Source organism: Mustela nivalis, assembly GCF_964662115.1.
Source record: "Mustela nivalis genome assembly, chromosome: 5".
NCBI lineage: Eukaryota > Metazoa > Chordata > Mammalia > Carnivora > Mustelidae > Mustela > Mustela nivalis.
The window spans coordinates 30110845-30127599 of NC_139024.1; the positions used below are offsets into that span (position 1 = coordinate 30110845).

Consider the following 16755-nt stretch of genomic DNA (forward strand, 5'->3'; position numbering starts at 1 on the left):
TTTGTAGTCCGATGTCGGGTTCCATTAAGTCTGCTTTTCCCCATTCTTAAATTTACTCTTTCTGTCTTATTTACTTTAATTTAGACTTTTAACATGTCGTCTGATTACTATAGTAGCCTATTGCCTCAGCCTTCCTTTCCTATTTAACTTCTTCACTGTCACTAGACTGATCTTTGTAAAAACCAAAGCTCATTTTTTATTCCCATATTACTCTTAGACCAAATTCCTTAGAATGGACGTAAGAAAATTCCTTAGAATGGACATAAGAAAATTCCTTAGAATGGACATAAGAAAAGCTTCTTTATGAATTGAAACAATTTACCTTTTCACTTCTTTGCCATTCTATCATATGTAATCTTTACTACTACTTATATGCAATGTTTACTAACTTAATTTCTTTAACAGTGCTTACTGGGTTTTTCTGTCTTTTTGTATGTTAAAATAACTTTCACCATTGTATTCACCTGGTGAAATGCTTTTCATCCCTGAAAAAATGGCTTAGACTTCATTCATGTCATCTGTTACTCTTTTCTAATCTTAGTAGATGGTGTTCCATTAGACTATCATCTATTCCATACTTTATTATAATATGGAATACTAATACCTAATATGGTGCAATGGATATAGTAGATGTTCAATAATTAATAATTAAGTAATCTTTTGAGAACTCAACTAAAAGTTTTCTGTGATCTTTATTACTTCTGATGCTAACAGCTTTTTGTTATTGTTATTTTAAAGTATTTTTTTCCTCTCAGACTTACATTTAATTATTCCTGTACCTTTTTACAATTTTATTCTCCCCTCAAGATTATTTTAATAGTAAAACTTAGCTTTAGGGAGCAAACATTATAAATTATTTGAAAGTAGTATTCTTGGCCCTTAATCTTAGTTTATTTAAATACTCATTGTAGACATAGCTATCTCCTCCATGGATTTAAAAAGATATGCATAATCATATTAACCTATATTATATTGGCAATGAAACTTTGTCAGTATGTTTTATGTACTCTAAGTAGAAACGTCTTTGAAAATAAAAAGGTCAAGATTAAAAAATGCATCATGTATTAAGCATGTGTATCTGTTACTTAATACTCATTTTGGGAAGCTGATAAGACCTCCACCGGGTAGATAGAAAAACTAGAGTGGAGGTCAAGAATGGAGGAAAGGTCAGTAGACAGACCCTGAAGTTCCCTACTCCGCTCTGTGACTGAATCTCTCCCAGAGCCAGAACAGAATGATCTCATAATTTTATTCATATTATTTCACCATGCACAGACCTGTTTGTTTTGACTTCTCTGATTTATAACTCCTGTCTTATTTGGGTTTCAACATTCTTTTGCATTTTACCTTTAATAACTTCGCCTTTAAGAAAAGTATGAGTCAAAATGTAGGTTGGACAAAAGTGACTTGCAACAATGTGACATAGGGAATTTGGTAATCTATTACATTTTATGAGTTGTAAAGAATAATAAGGTTTTCCTACAAAAAGTGAGGAATTAAAACTGAGGGTAGAAATCAGTTTATGGAAAAGGCTTAAAAAGATATTAGGATCTGGAAATCCTGTCTATGGAAGACACACTACGCATTTAGAATAATAAAGGCCTGTTGTGTATTGGGAAGTGGCAAGAAATTTTGCAGGAGTATTTGTGGAAAGTAGCTATCTTGAAAATTGCAGATTCCAAAAATGTTTGGAGTTCCATTTCCCATAAATTGGCAGACAGGTTAATTTGGAACAACTCTCTGCTGAGAATAACTAGAAAAACTGTAAGATATAAAATTTGTTTAATTGCATCAGAGTCTACCAAAGCGATGAATTATGGGGCTGAGATCTGGAAGCAGACATAAACCCAGAAATGTGATCCTGGATTTTGGGCCACTTTTTCCTAGAGGTGACTGTTCATTCCAGAAGAGGCAGCTGGAAGAAGAGGAGAATGAGAAGAAGAGAAAAGCTTTTAACAGATTCAAAGAACTAAGATGACAAAAATGACTAAAATGGCCAAAAGTGGAAATAGAAAATCTGAATACTTGACTTAAAGAAACTGAATCTGTAATTAAAAACCTTCTCACGAAGAAATTTGTATGCCTTGATGGCTTTACTGGAGAATGTCATATAATGTCATTTGAAGAGGCATGAGGTTATTATTTGTAGATTAAAGAATGTTACAGGCATATAATAATTCAATGTACTATCCTTGATTGAATTCTGAATTGGAAAAAAATAATAAAAATATTGGGGGGACCATTATGGTAGACATTTAAATATATACTCTGGATATCATGAGGTAATATTATATCTCAAGTGAGTCAGTGGTTTAGTGGCCGTTTAAGTATATCCTGAATCTCAGGAGATGCATACTGCAGTGTTTATAGTGAAGTGTCATGGAGACTGCAATATACTGTCAAATGGATCAATAAAAAAATATATATGAAATGTGTGTGTGAGAGGGAACACAAATCCACATGAATGCACAAAATGTTACTGGATTAATAGGGAAAAATAAGGTGATTCATGAAGGTTTGAAATCACATGATTAGTAGATGAAGAAAAAGCATTTTTTTTGAACATCTAAAATCAATTACGATAAAAATTCTCAGCCAACTAGGAAATAGAACTTCCTTAATTTGACAAATAATATATTAAAAAAGCCTGGATCAAATATCATATGTTATGATGCAGTGTTGAAAAAGCTTTTCCCTTGAGGTAGGACATTAGACAATGCCCTTCACCACTTCTTTTTCTCACTGTACTGAAGGTCCTTGCTGAAAAGGCAAGAAAGAGTATAAAGATTCATTGAAACTCCCATTTTTCACATAACTATTTTTAGGATATGAATTTAGCAAGGTCAATATAAAAATCAATTTTATTTCTGCTTACCAGCAGCAAATTTAAAAGGCTATTTACAAAAGCATTAAAAATCATCAAATATCTAGAAGTAAATTTAACAAAAGGTGAGAAAGATTTCCTCATTGAAGACTGAAATATTAGAGAAATTAAAGAAGACCTAAATAAATACAATAATGTACAAAGGATTAGAAGACTCTTTATTATAAGATACCACCTTTACCCATATTGACCAAGAGATTCATGCAATTCCAATCAGACTGTCAGCGGGTTTGTTTTTGAGGATGTGCATTTGTGTGTGGAAATTGACAAGATAATCTGAAAATTATATGGAAATTCAAAGGCAAAGAGCAGCCAAGCCAACCTTGAAAAATTAAGAGGGAACATTGATTGTACTGTATATTAAGACTTGTTATAAAGATAGTAAATTATAAGTGAGATGTTGGACTGAAAAATAGACGAGTGGGGTGGCATAGAGTCTAGAAACTGACCTACGAATATTAGGGCTCTTCCTTTACCACGAAGGTCATCAAGTAGTGAAACATGGCTGTTTTTTCAGTGCATGATGCTGGGTCAGCTGTATATGCATATGAAAAAATTAAATCTGTACAAATAATTCTAAGCAGCCTATTAAACGAAACGTGAAGCTTGATATAATAAATCCTTTAAAAGATAATAAAGAAGAATATCTTCATGATCTCCAATATGGAAAATTATTAAATAGTAAATAACACTCTTAAAGGAAATGACGGTAAATTGGACTACATGAAAACTGATATTTTTTTATTCGTTGAGAGTAAAAAGACAAGTCACAGAATAGGAGAATATAGCTTCATACATAACCCAAAAGAGAGTTTGTATCTATATTAAATATGAACTTCTACAAATTAATAAGAAAAGGTAATCCTATATAAAAAGGAGCAAGAGCCTTAAATAAGCACTTTGCAGAAGACAGTTGAATGTCCAGTAAACATGAAAAGGTGTCCAACCTTATTAGTAATCAAAGAGATGGCACTACATGCACATCAGAATGATTAAAATTTTAAAAAATGATATACCCGGGATGCCTGGGTGGCTCAGTTGGTTGGACGACTGCCTTCGGCTCAGGTCATGATCCTGGAGTCCGGGGATCGAGTCCCGCATTGGACTCCCAGCTCCATGGGGAGTCTGCTTCTCTCTCTGACCTTCTCCTCGTTCATGCTCTCTCTGTCTCTCTCTCCAGTAAATAAATAAAATCTTTAAAAAAAAAAAAATGATATACCGGTTGTTGGTCAGGCTCAAGATTATGAAATAACAATTCTCATCCACTACTCACTGTGTTTTAAATTGGTATGACTGCTTTGAATAACTGTTTGATGGTATCTGCTGTGGTTGTACAATGTTATTTTAAGTCTTGGTATATATTATCCAGTAATGTGTACATAAATTTCCAATAAAAATGACTGTACATGTATGCAAAAGACCAGTGCATGATTTGTAATAGTCTTAATAGTGAATAGTCCAATTCACTATTAAATAATGGCATAGAAAAATATGATACGTAGACTACCTTATAATAATAATGAACTATAACTACATGTGACATTGTAAATGGATCTTATAATGTTGAATGAAAGCAGCCAAACACAAAAGAACAGATAGGATAATGATTCTGTTTTTATGAAATTGAAAACTAGGCATGCTTGATCTCTCACCGAGAAGTCAGGATATTGGCTATTTTTGAGGAAGCAGGTAATGATGGAGTAGATTTTGCAGTTTCTGGGGAGTTGATAATACTTGCTATCTAGAAGTAGCTATCCAGATTAATATTAAATAGGTGCACTCATTTTGTGATAATTCTTTGAGCTGTATGTGTACTGTGTATGTTCTTGTTTTATTCAATAAAAAGTAAAAATTATGGCTTTTCCTATTATTTTTCTTAAAATATTTCAGACTGATAACATAATAAATGCCTGTGTATTCACAGGTCAGCTTAACACTCGGCTAGCTATCTTTCCTTCAGTATTTATTTTTTAAGTAATCAATTTTTTTAAAGATTTTTATTTGAAAGAGAGAACATGGGGGGAGGGCAGGGAGGGACAGAGGGAAAAGAGGAAGGAGACTCCCCACTGAATTAGGGAGCCCAATGTGGGCCTTGATCCCGGTACCCTGGGATCATGACCTAAGCTGAAGGCAGTTGCTTAATCAACTGAGCCACCCAAGTGCCCCTAAGAAATAAAATCTTAATGATATGGTCAGAACTCCTTATAGACCCTGCTCAGCCTCTGGTACTAAATATCATAAGTATAATAAATAAATCTGTGTTATTCTCATGCTTATTTTTATTACATATATTTATACATTCATAAATATGCATTAGGAATGTATTCAGCTCAAATATCAAGCCTGCTATGGTAACAAAGACCAAATGAGTTTATATGTTTCATCTTACAAACTCCCTCTGTAGGATTCAGTAACTTGGTAATGTTAGGAACCAAGGCTGTGATGGCTTGGCTTTTTCTTCTGTTTGTTGCCTTTTGTTCACCACTTGCTCCACTTCTAGCCATCATATCTACGCAAGATGTTTCTTGTTTAATTTTCTGAGAATAGATTATGTCACTAGATTTTCTGATAATCAAACCACCTTTTCATTTCTGAATAAACTCTACTTTCCGATAGTTTACTTTTAGATACATGGATGGATCCATTAAGTTAATACTTTGTTTGGAATATTCACAACTGTATTTTTTATTCCATATATGCTTCTGTTTTGTTTTCATAAAATTATTTTCTTACAGTTTAGGATGATTTAAAGTTATCAGTTAATAGACGTGATGTAAATACAATTCTTTCATTTACTAGTGAGTAGCTAATTAATATCACTAATCCTGTTTCCTCAGTGATGATAATTCTTATTTTGTATAGTTGTGGTGTGAAGTAGTACCAGAAGTCTGTAGAGTAAAACTGAGTAAATGGCTGTCAGTGAATGATTTTATTATAAACTATAAATGATTTTATTATAAACTATTTGTTTATAAATAAATAGTTTTTTATTATTTTATTATAAACAAATAGTTTATAATAAAATCATTTATTGTTTGTTTGTTTGTTTGTTTTACCAATAGCCTTGGTAAACAAATAGTTCTGTGCATAAGGTCAGGAACTGTGCTTGGGTGAGTCTGGAAGGAATTCATCAAGAAGAACACTGGGACAGATTTAGATTTTGTTTTAAATAGTTAGGATCAAAGTTGTTAAATTTATGTCTGTTTCATGGAGGTTTCTGGGAGAAATTACAAAGTAAAAGCTGAATAACTTAATGAAATCATACATGACTGAAGATGTATCAGCTATATAAACAGGCAGTTCAGATTACTTGAGGATATAGCAAAACAGTAAATTGAATGGACAGTATAGCAATGCAAGAGTTGGAAATAGGATCAGATCTTCACAGTTTAGTTTATCATTATATTATTCTTCATTACAAATGATTATAATTTCCTAAGCAATTTGCACTGCATTTCTTAGTAGAGGCATTTGTAAGGTTGCAGTTGATTGTCCTGGCAGTATTAACAAGTATAACATTACTAAACCAAGTATAACATTACTAAACATCTGATAAGTGGGGACAGAACTGAAGTATATACTTTATATCATCCTTTTTTAAAGGTGTTTCTTTGGACATTAATAAATTTAAAATGCTAGGTCAATCTCAGTAAGCTATGTTATTTGTTCAAAGGTACAGTTTCTTTAATGATGCTCAAAATGATGGTTTTATGTAGGAAACTCTTATATAAAATTGACATTTTTATGTTACCTGTTTCATTGCTTGGGAAGTCAAGTTATAATTTGATGAAGGATTTAATAGTACTAGAAATAAAAATATAGGGGCTAGATGCTGACTTGAAGCCTACACTGTAAGATGAGTATTCATATTTTGTAGTGAATATACATAAAATTGAATGGCTGACTAAAAGATGGGGAAGTGCTTTGGACTATTTTTAATCTCTTGTACTGCTCTTTTTCTCTACTAAGTATGTTTCTCTGTTTGTTTTCCTTTAATAATTTGCTCACCCTGAAGGCAATAATTTCTGTGTAAGTGCAGGAATAATTTCAATGTGTAAGCAACTCCTTTAAGATACTATATTGAACATTTCTTGAATACTAAGCCTACTTAATGTGAGGTTTTGCTGAAGGTGCTTTGATGCAGAGTTACACTCTGAAATAAATGCAGGTCATTATACTAAATTGCATAACTAGGCAATTTTAAGTTTAGATGACGTAAATTGTTAAGTTCATCCCCCAACAAAGTCATATGGTAGATGCTGATCTCTGTTACATAAATTTGTTTGACAATTTGGTGATTATTGAAAGATGGTATAATGTAAAAAGAAAATGCCTAATCCTGGCTCTTGTAGTTTTAGTATGTCATTTAATCTCAGTATATCTGAGTTTCTCTGTAACATAAGGAAGATACTTGCACAATTCATTTTAGAAAATTTTAGGTACTATTCTTGTTAAAAAGCACACCAATGACACTGGAGGGAATATGTAAAGGGAAAGAAGTGATTGGGGAACGGAATAGTGTATATTTAAGCAGAATCCTTATTTTTTTTATATATATCTAATGCTGCCTGGAAAGTTTATTGCATAAGTATTTTACATATTTGCAAAAAATTATTGTAATTATCAGTTAAAAATCATTTAGCTAATGTCTGCAAATATAGCATAATAATACTTTTATCTAATGGAGTAAACTTCAGTTGACACTGATGCAGGGTTATAATAGAGTATTTGCAGATACAGATCAAGTGTTTGGTAAAATGAACACTTAAAGTTTTGCAAAACATGAAAAAGTAAACTTGACTGCTTTGAACATTTCAGTATTAAAATATAAAAGATCTTATGGAATATTTTCTACTGAACATTAAAGACATAACTGGACAGGGAACTCATTTGTTGACAATTTGTAAATTGAATATTAACAGTTAAGAATGCAAGCAGTTGATGGATTTTTTAAATTCAATTTTCAATTAAAAAATTTTATTCATTTTTTAGAATCTCCCAACTATAAGGTATAGGTTATTCCTTAAAAGTTAGTTTGCAACCCTTTAATTCTTTAGCATTTTGCTATCAAAGGGAATCTAGAAGTAAATTTTTGTATCAAGAATGATTTAAGATTATATCATTAATGCTCTGATTTTTAAAATATTTTGTTACAGTAAACAGTTACCAATTATATAGATTACCGTACACTTCGCATCTCATTTTTTCTTTCAGTGTAACTGGGAAGTAGGCAGGGCAAGTATTTATTATTAATATAGAATAGTCTAGTGACCTTCTAAGCATATCTCTTTAAATATGTTGCAGTTGAAGTGCCAGGTGGTAAAAGCCAGTTTTCTTACTTACAGTCCACCTTGTTTAGTGTTTTATGGATAGAAAATAGGATATTCAAGTGGTTAGGTATCTAGACTAGTTTTCTTATAGGTTTGGAGATCTTAAGTTTCATTCAAGCTTTGACAATTGATTATTTAGTGTATATCTTATTTTATACGGATTTTTTTTTTTTTTAATCTTAAGGACAAAACTAAGCTTAAAATCCATCCAGAAAGATTAGCACAGGCAGTCTTGGGAAACAGAAAAGGCTTGAAAATTGGGAGCAAATGTTAAGTGGCTGAAGAGCTTTAGCCTACGAAATAATTCGTTTGAAAGTTCATCAGTTTTACATTGTATGTAAAATATAAACCAGTATTACATTGTACATAAAAATGAAGAGGTGATTATTTGTGAATAACATCCTCACAAACTCGCAAATTTAATTTTGGGTACAGTGTAAGAAAGGACTACTTATTACGAATTTCCACTCCAGACACACACCACGCGCGTTTCCTGCGGTCTCCCCCTCCTCTCGCGGTGGCTCATTATGCTCAGGTTCAGCTAGTCCATGGACCAGCGCCTCGGTTCCCTGGAGGTTTCATTTCCGCTGCCATTGCTGTTGAGGGAAGGTGGGGCCTGCCAGACCTTTGACAGGTCAGGTATCTATTACATTCAGTCCCTTCAAATGTTCTCTCCGTGTTTTACAAATCCCTTTAATATGGTTTAGTCACCATAAGATCTGCGTGCTGCCTTCATGGGTGCGCAAGTGTTAGTAAACGGGGTGGCTCCTTTGCTGCCGCCCTGCGTGAGGCCAGGATTCTCTGCTCCAATCCTGAGGTGCATTCTCATCCGGGTGGTCGACTAACAGCCAGTGTCCTGTGCTGACTACGTCATCACGTGCGGACCGCGCACGCTGGAACGCGTGTCTCCCGCGCTCCAAGCGCGGAAGACACGCGTGTGCGGTTGCCGGAAGGCAGCGTGGCAAAAAGCGAACATGGCGTGTTTTAGCGCCCCAGAGAACTTCATCGTTTTCAGAATGATGTAGTCTGTTCGAAAGCCAACAGTGGCCATAAATGGTGTTTGTTAATTTTTCTCAAAAACGAACTTCCAGACACCTGAATAGTGTGGTGCTGGTTCACCTTTAAGAAACCACTCTGTGATGGGAACACGTGTCCTATTCAGAGATCTGTGGAGTAGGTTGAGCAGAGTTAATAATTAGGCGAAGATAGGGTTAATAATTAGGAAGGGGATTAATATTTATGAGCACCATTATCTAACTTAGTTTAAATAATTTTTAAAAGACTTCAGTTTTTGTTTTTTGAGGGTTTTTTGGGGGGGGTTTGCAAATAGATATGTCAATACTCATTTAAAAATTTGAAACACTGAAAAAATGTTTTTGATCTTTGTGTATGTTTCCAAGAGTTTGTAGTTATTTTTCTTCAAAGGTAGACTCATAACTTCTTTTCCACTACTATGGAGATTATTTTCGGGCAAGATGTTTGGTTCCATTCATTGTATTAGTGAATGCAGTGTATGGTTATAACATACTTACCAGTGATGTAATAACGGTACTTAAGTTAATTTCACTTTCAGTAAGAAATTAAGACTGTTCTCACAATTAGTACTTTATTTCCTAAAGTGATTTGTTATTTATTTAGTACATGAGACTTTGAGATAAATCTACTTTCTGGGAATTTATAGGAGATCAGTGTGGTTTAGTAGAAGCACTTTGTTTAGGAGTTAGAAATCTGCTTTGAATCTCATTTGCTAACTAGCTGTTTGATGTCTTCCAAGTTATTCGTCTCTGATTCTCCATTTTAGCATCTGTAAGATAAAAATGATAATTTTGTTAGGAAAAATTGAGATAGTTTGATTGAGAAGTTCTTAGTAAGCTGTTTAAGGAAAATCCGAAGGTATAAAATATGTTTACAAAAGAATATATGTTTACAGTGTTAGATGTGAGTTTGAAAATGTAAGTTCCATTTTTTTAAAGACCTCAGTATCCCAACCTTATTGAATTACTTGTAAAATTATCACAATTCCTAAATTATTGAAAACCAAATTCTCTATCATGTATAAACTAAGTAAAGTGTACATAAATGTTATTCAATTAAAGGGTTACTTAATTTATGTAAGTTTTTTGTCATGTATTTTCCTAAATAATAAAAGAATATATGTCCCATACTGTTTTATAAATTCTTTATAATCATGCAAGTAGACTTCATACTTGAGGATATTAGAAATAATAGTCATTGTAAAATTATTTTCACTCATATAAATTGTTAGTTTCTTACACACATGTGTAAACATCAGATAAAAATTACAGAGGCAGTGTCAGATAGTGTAAAACTGCTAGTCTGGTGTCATTGAGGCCTGGGTTTAGGTTAATTTTACATATTTCTATTGAGGAACCTCTTTTGGGCGAGGAACAGTGAGGGAGTACAACATTGTACACAATATTATACTCTCCTGCAAGAGGCAATTAAGCTAGATTCTGAAACATGGGTAAAATTTGGACAATCAGAGACTTTGGGGAAGGTTGCATAGAAATAGGCATAGCGTGGACAGGACCTAGTTTTTAGATGTTAAGAAATCCTTGTTGGCTAGAGTTAAAAATGGATAATGGGGGACGCCTGGGTGGCTCAGTTGGTTAAGCATCTGCCTTCGGCTCAGGTCATGATCCCAGGGTCCTAGGATCGAGTCCCGCATCGGGCTCCTTGCTCGGCAGGGAGCCTGCTTCTCCCTCTGCCTCTGCTCTCCCTCTGTCTACCTGTGCTCGCTCACTCTCTCTCCCTTTGTCTCTGACAAATAAATTAAAAAAAAAATGGATAATGGTCAGTAAGGCTGGAATAAAAGGATGGGGTAGCTCCAAGGGTGACGTGAAAACAAAGTATAGGAGTTTGGATTGACTATCAGGCTGTACTAAGCCACTCAAGACGTGTGATCAATTCTGTGATTGCAGCCATGGTTTCAGGATGATACTAGCATTAGTTGTCTTACTAACTTTAAAGTTAGTCACATTGTTGGGCGCCTGGGTGGCTCAGTGGGTTGGGCCGCTGCTTTCGGCTCAGGTCATGATCTCAGGGTCCTGGGATCGAGTCCCGCATCGGGCTCTCTGCTCAGCAGGGAGCCTGCTTCCCTCTCTCTCTCTCTCTGCCTACCTCTCCATCTACTTGTGATTTCTCTCTGTCAAATAAATAAATAAAATCTTAAAAAAAAAAGAAAAGTTAGTCACATTGCCTTTGGGACCTTCTGAAGATTAAAATTCTTTTTTTTTTTTTCCCCCTAAGGCCATTCTTTGAGTTCTATGACACAAAGATAGTTCTTTCTTTTATTTGAGAAAATCAGCAATGAGAAATTAATGTTTTAAAGAAATTAGTGGCTGCTCCTTTAGTTCCTCCTCTTACTTCAGTAAGAAATTTACATCTTTTAAACTGCAGATTCTTTTAAATGTTTTATAATATAACTAAGTTTCTTTGACAAGATTCTGTTTATGTCCATCCTTGGTGGTATTAAATGTTTTTGAATAAAAACTATATAAATCTATTTCTTGCCATTTCAGATTCACAGTACAAATTGGAAAGGAAGTTAGACATCTCCTGAGTTTTTCTTCTAGCTCCAAGTCTATAATTCAGATATATTTTTTACACTTTGTTTATTTGATTAGCCTTTTAAATTAGCTTTTAAAAACCACTTTTAAGTAAGTTTTAGCTAACAGCTCAAAATGTTTTTAGAAATAGGTAAAGAGTTGTTACTAGGTAGTTTCTCCTTTCTAGATAGAGAATGATTACTGATAATGATTTATTGACCTAATATGGTTCTATGGGAATTTGGGAATAGACATAAAGGGATTTTTTCTGTTCCTAAATTGGTTGTCTTTATCAGTATATTTTCACTGCTGGAATTACCCAGAAGTATATTTGTAGTAGTTTTTTTTTTTTTGAAGAGGGTAACTTGAACAGTGATTTACTTGGGCTAACACTGTTTTTTTCATTTTCGAATAGTTGGAATAGGTAATGGGAAAGAAGCAATTGAAAGTGCAGCTGCATTTCTCTTCAAGACATTTCACTTGAAGGACTGTGTTGGTCACAAGGAGACAAAGGCTATCAAACAGATGTTTGGTCCCTTTCCTTCGTCATCTGCCACTGCAGCTTGTAATGCTACTAATCGAATTACTTCTCGTTTTCATCAAGACAATCTCACTGCTCTTATCCAGATGACAGAAGAAGAAGATGATAGAGTTTTATTTGGTAAAAATTTAGCATTTTCATTTGACATGCATGATTTGGACCACTTTGATGAACTGCCAATAAATGGTGAACCCCAGAAAACTATAAGCCTTGATTATAAGAAGTTTCTGAATGAACATTTTCAGGAGCATTCCACCCCAGAGCTTAAGCCTGTGGAAAAAACAAACGATTCCTTTTTGTGGTGTGAAGTTGAGAAGTACTTAAATGCAACTCTAAATGAGATGGCTGAAGCAACAAGAATAGAAGATCTTTGCTGTACTTTATATGATATGCTTGCTTCCGTTAAAAGTGGTGATGAACTTCAGAATGAGGTATAGTGGAAATTATTGAAGTTTTATATTAGTATGAATATATGAGTAATGTGAGTTATTTTAATAACCTTTTTAAACATGCATAGTTATCAAAGATAATTTAATATTATGCTGATGTAAAATAAGTAGCCAAATGGTTTATATAGTATGCATGTGTGTCTTTCCAGTAAGTAGTTGTAGGAGGACTGTGAGCACAATGAATAAGCGAAGACTTAGAGAACATCCATATGTCCTGGTTATTGGGAAAGTCCTGGTTAAATCTGTTGTTATTATAATAATTGTAGGGTTTCTTCTTCAAAATGTGTATAGGTTTAAATGAATCATATGATTACTGTGCTAATAATTTTTTTGTATTTCTAAGAGTTATTTGATAAAATGCAATAAATTTCAAAGTATGAGAAATTTTATCCATATATTGAGTGACCCACTGATTTAGAAAAATATTTTTTCACTAGTTTGTATGTTTGAAAGAACAAACTTTGAAAAACAGACTGATCTGGAAGTAACTGGACTAATTTATATTACTTAGTAAAAAACTGTCTTTATAAGTTTTTTATATCACATAAAGGAAAATAAAATTTTAATTCCTTTCTGTGCCACAGTTTACTTAATGTTATTTAAAATGATGAATTACTCTTACAGTTACCTGAAAAGTTTATCTTAAAGTTTTTAGTTTTGCTCTTAGTACTGGCATTGTTTTCCTTTCTTGTTATAAATTTAATGTAATGTCAACCCAATATTAATACTGGATAAATTAGGTGAGTAACGTATTTAATGAAGGATTAACAGAAGTGATATACTGTTGCAGAGTAGGTGTAGGTTTTAAAATCAGACACTCCTTCCTTTCTCTACCAAAGTCTTGGTAGTAAGGCTCTAGGTAATTGAATAGCTCTCACAGGGCTATGAAAACAAAGGTAATAGAATTATTATAAGACTTAAATGATCTGTCAGTAATGTGAAATGATAAGTAGCACTTAGTAAATACTCATTACATGGTAGCTGTATTATTTATTGTTATTATTATTTTAAATCACATCAAGTATCAGGAATACAGGTAATATTAGGGTTTTTTTTCAGAGAAAAATCAATTTAGGAAATTAGCTAAACAGAGGAGGTCTGACCCCATGGTAATGTTAGGTATTAGGCCGATTAGCTTTAGTTTGGAAGTAAGTTACTGTATTTTTAATTCTGTGACCAGTTTCATTTCTCTTGACTTCTTTGCAATTTATATCAAGATATGTTCCACATTTGTAAATGGTTTTGCTCTAATATTCTGTAAATAATAATGTTTTAAAAATTGGGATTTATAAAGAAAATCCTACTGATACTTCTTTATCATAATTGAATACATAGTTTTTTTGTTATGATTTTAGTAGACTGAAACTTATAAACATATAGCTAATGGAAATTTTATTTTCTGAGTTAGCCGTAAAACTATTCCTTCAGTTCTGAATATCAGCAGTTTGTATTTACTTCCTTGCCACAGTTTTTAAGTAGTAACTGAATCTGATTGTTGGACAGAGACTGTTTTTTAGTTCTTAAACTGAAGTTCTCATGTTTTTCGTAATCTAGCTCAGTAATCATAATCTAGCTTAGTACAAGGTCAGACTTAATTCATGCATCCATCCATTCATTCTATATTTATTGTATGGTTATTATGTGTGACGGACTAGTTACTGGACATAGAAGGATGAATAAGGTAGCAGCCTTACTCTGAGGGAATTCATTGTACATTAGGAGGAAGCATAGCATTAAATAATTGTACTCAAATACCATAGGCATTATGATACTACAGTTGACCCTTAACACAGGTATTAGACGCATTGGGGCCAGTGCACTTCTGCCGCTTGCACAGGCAGAAGTCCATCTATAGCTTTAGACTCACCCCCCAGAACTTAACTACTAATAGCCTACTGTTGATTGGAAGACTTATTGATAATGTAGTTGATTAGCAGATATTTTGTGTATGTATTGTATACTATCTTCTTACAATAAAGTAAGCTAGAGAAAAGAAAATGTTAAGAAAATCATAAGTAAGAGAAAATAAATTTATAGTCATGTACTGTGTTTTAAATATTTTTTTTTTAAAGATTTTATTTATTTACTTGACAGACAGAGAGGCAGGCAGAGAGAGAGAGGAGGAAGCAGGCTCCCTGCGGAGCAGAGAGCCCGATGTGGGGCTCGATCCCAGGACCCTGGGATCACGACCTGAGCCGAAGGCAGAGGCTTTAACCCACTGAGCCACCTAGGTGCCCCAGTCATGTACTGTGTTTATTGAGAAAAAACCCATATAGAAGTGGATCCACACAGTTCAAACCTGTGTTGTTCCCAGGTTAACTGTATATAGAAACAAAACGGGGCGTAAAAGAACTAATAGATGTGTTGGGGGTTACTGTGGTAGGAAAAGTATTCATAGAGGAGGTTAATCTTGAGCCACGTCTTAAAATATGACAAGATTTAACGTCTTCAAGTGGACCAGAAAGGTAGGGAACCTATTTTAAATGTGAGCAAGAATGCGGTGTTTTTAAAGAGCTGTAGTCTGTACAGTGAGGGTGCCAGGTGTAAAAGGCATGTGGCTGAGAGACAGGGATGGGCAGACAGAAGGGTCAGAGGAAGTAAGGCTTTGTATACCTTGTTAAGTTGTACTGTGAGCCACTCTAAAACCTATCCATACACCCTGTATGGTCTGGTTCAGTCATTTTTCAACCGGTGTTTAATGGACAGTTTAACATGTAAGTGAATATTTCACAATCTACCAGTGGCTTGAGTAATGGAGTTTTAAATGATTCATCTAGTGTTTTGGTTTTTCTAACTGTGAATAAATTAAATAATTATTAAGATAGTTCTTAAAAATTTTACAGTATATGTATCATACTTTATATATTTGACTCCTTTCTGAGCAATTATAGTTTTACAGTAAATTTTCCTTATAATTTTGAAGTAATTCTTGAATAGAAAATGTTTCATTACAGTTACTCTTCACCATGTTATTTTCACTTTAAGGTGTGCTATACCTTATGTGTTATTTTTTGACTCTGACATTCTTCACTTTTAAGTCTGGAAAGGGTGTAATTAAAAGAGTTATCAGTATATGTGATAGCATGATTAATTTCCATTTCTTTTTGAGGTTTTAATTGACTCTGGAGTAGTAATATTTAAATAAACACACTATGTGCTGTTGCTCCAGAAATTTAGCAGAACCATAGAAATAGATTTTTACATATAATGTAAGAGGAGTATGTCAAAAGCTATGTCTATGATGAAGGCATTTTTTTTTCCTCAACACAGGATTTCCCAATTCTGCATTTAGTTTCTTGACCTAATGACTGATGATAAAGCTAAGGACTGGCTATTTAAAGGGCTTTTTCCCCCCCAAAGACCTTTGTATTATTGTTGAAGTAGTATTGGAAGCATGAGAATAAAAAGTGTGTGCATATGATGACATTTACCACAAAGGTGGTGCAAGAGAGAGTTTCTAGTCTGAAATGTGTGGAGAGAAGTAGTCCTAATCACAGTAGTCATAACAGTAAGGCAGCTTTTGCTTGTCTGCTGTTTGACTTAAGCATTATGTTAAGTGGTATGCGTACGTTGTTACCTCCTTTAATCTTTAAAAGCAATACTTTGAGGTAAGCAGTGTTGGATTAAAAGCTGTTAGAAACTTCTAAGCACTGAAAAGGTTACAGTCTGAGGCACTTCACCTCCCCTCCCATAAGTTATTAAAAAAAAATCATAATAAAGCAAATATAAGAAATTCTAATAAACTTTCATTTGTACCATTGTAGTTAAGTTGAAGTCTTTTTCAAATATCAGATTCTTTAAAAGTGTTTTTCTTATTTTTTGGTACCTCTGCCTTGCTGGTACTTATTTAAGGAACTACTCTGGTGGCTTTATGTATTATTGCTTACTAGAAGGTAAAGCTATTTTATAGAAATGTTGGGAAATTTCCCGAAGGTTACAGAATAAGTAGTGAATCCCGGATTTAAATTCAGATATTCTGACT

The 16755-nt window shown here is 33.6% G+C and overlaps 1 protein-coding gene across 1 annotated transcript in view; it reads left to right on the forward strand.

Annotated features, from left to right (window-relative positions):
- Positions 1-16755, forward strand: part of ASCC3 (activating signal cointegrator 1 complex subunit 3) — a 338051-nt gene that overhangs the window by 22506 nt on the left and 298790 nt on the right. Inside the window, exon 4 of the mRNA XM_082731866.1 lies at positions 12199-12755. Within this exon, the coding sequence (XP_082587992.1) occupies positions 12199-12755 (557 nt within the window). The remainder of the gene's footprint in view (positions 1-12198; positions 12756-16755) is intronic.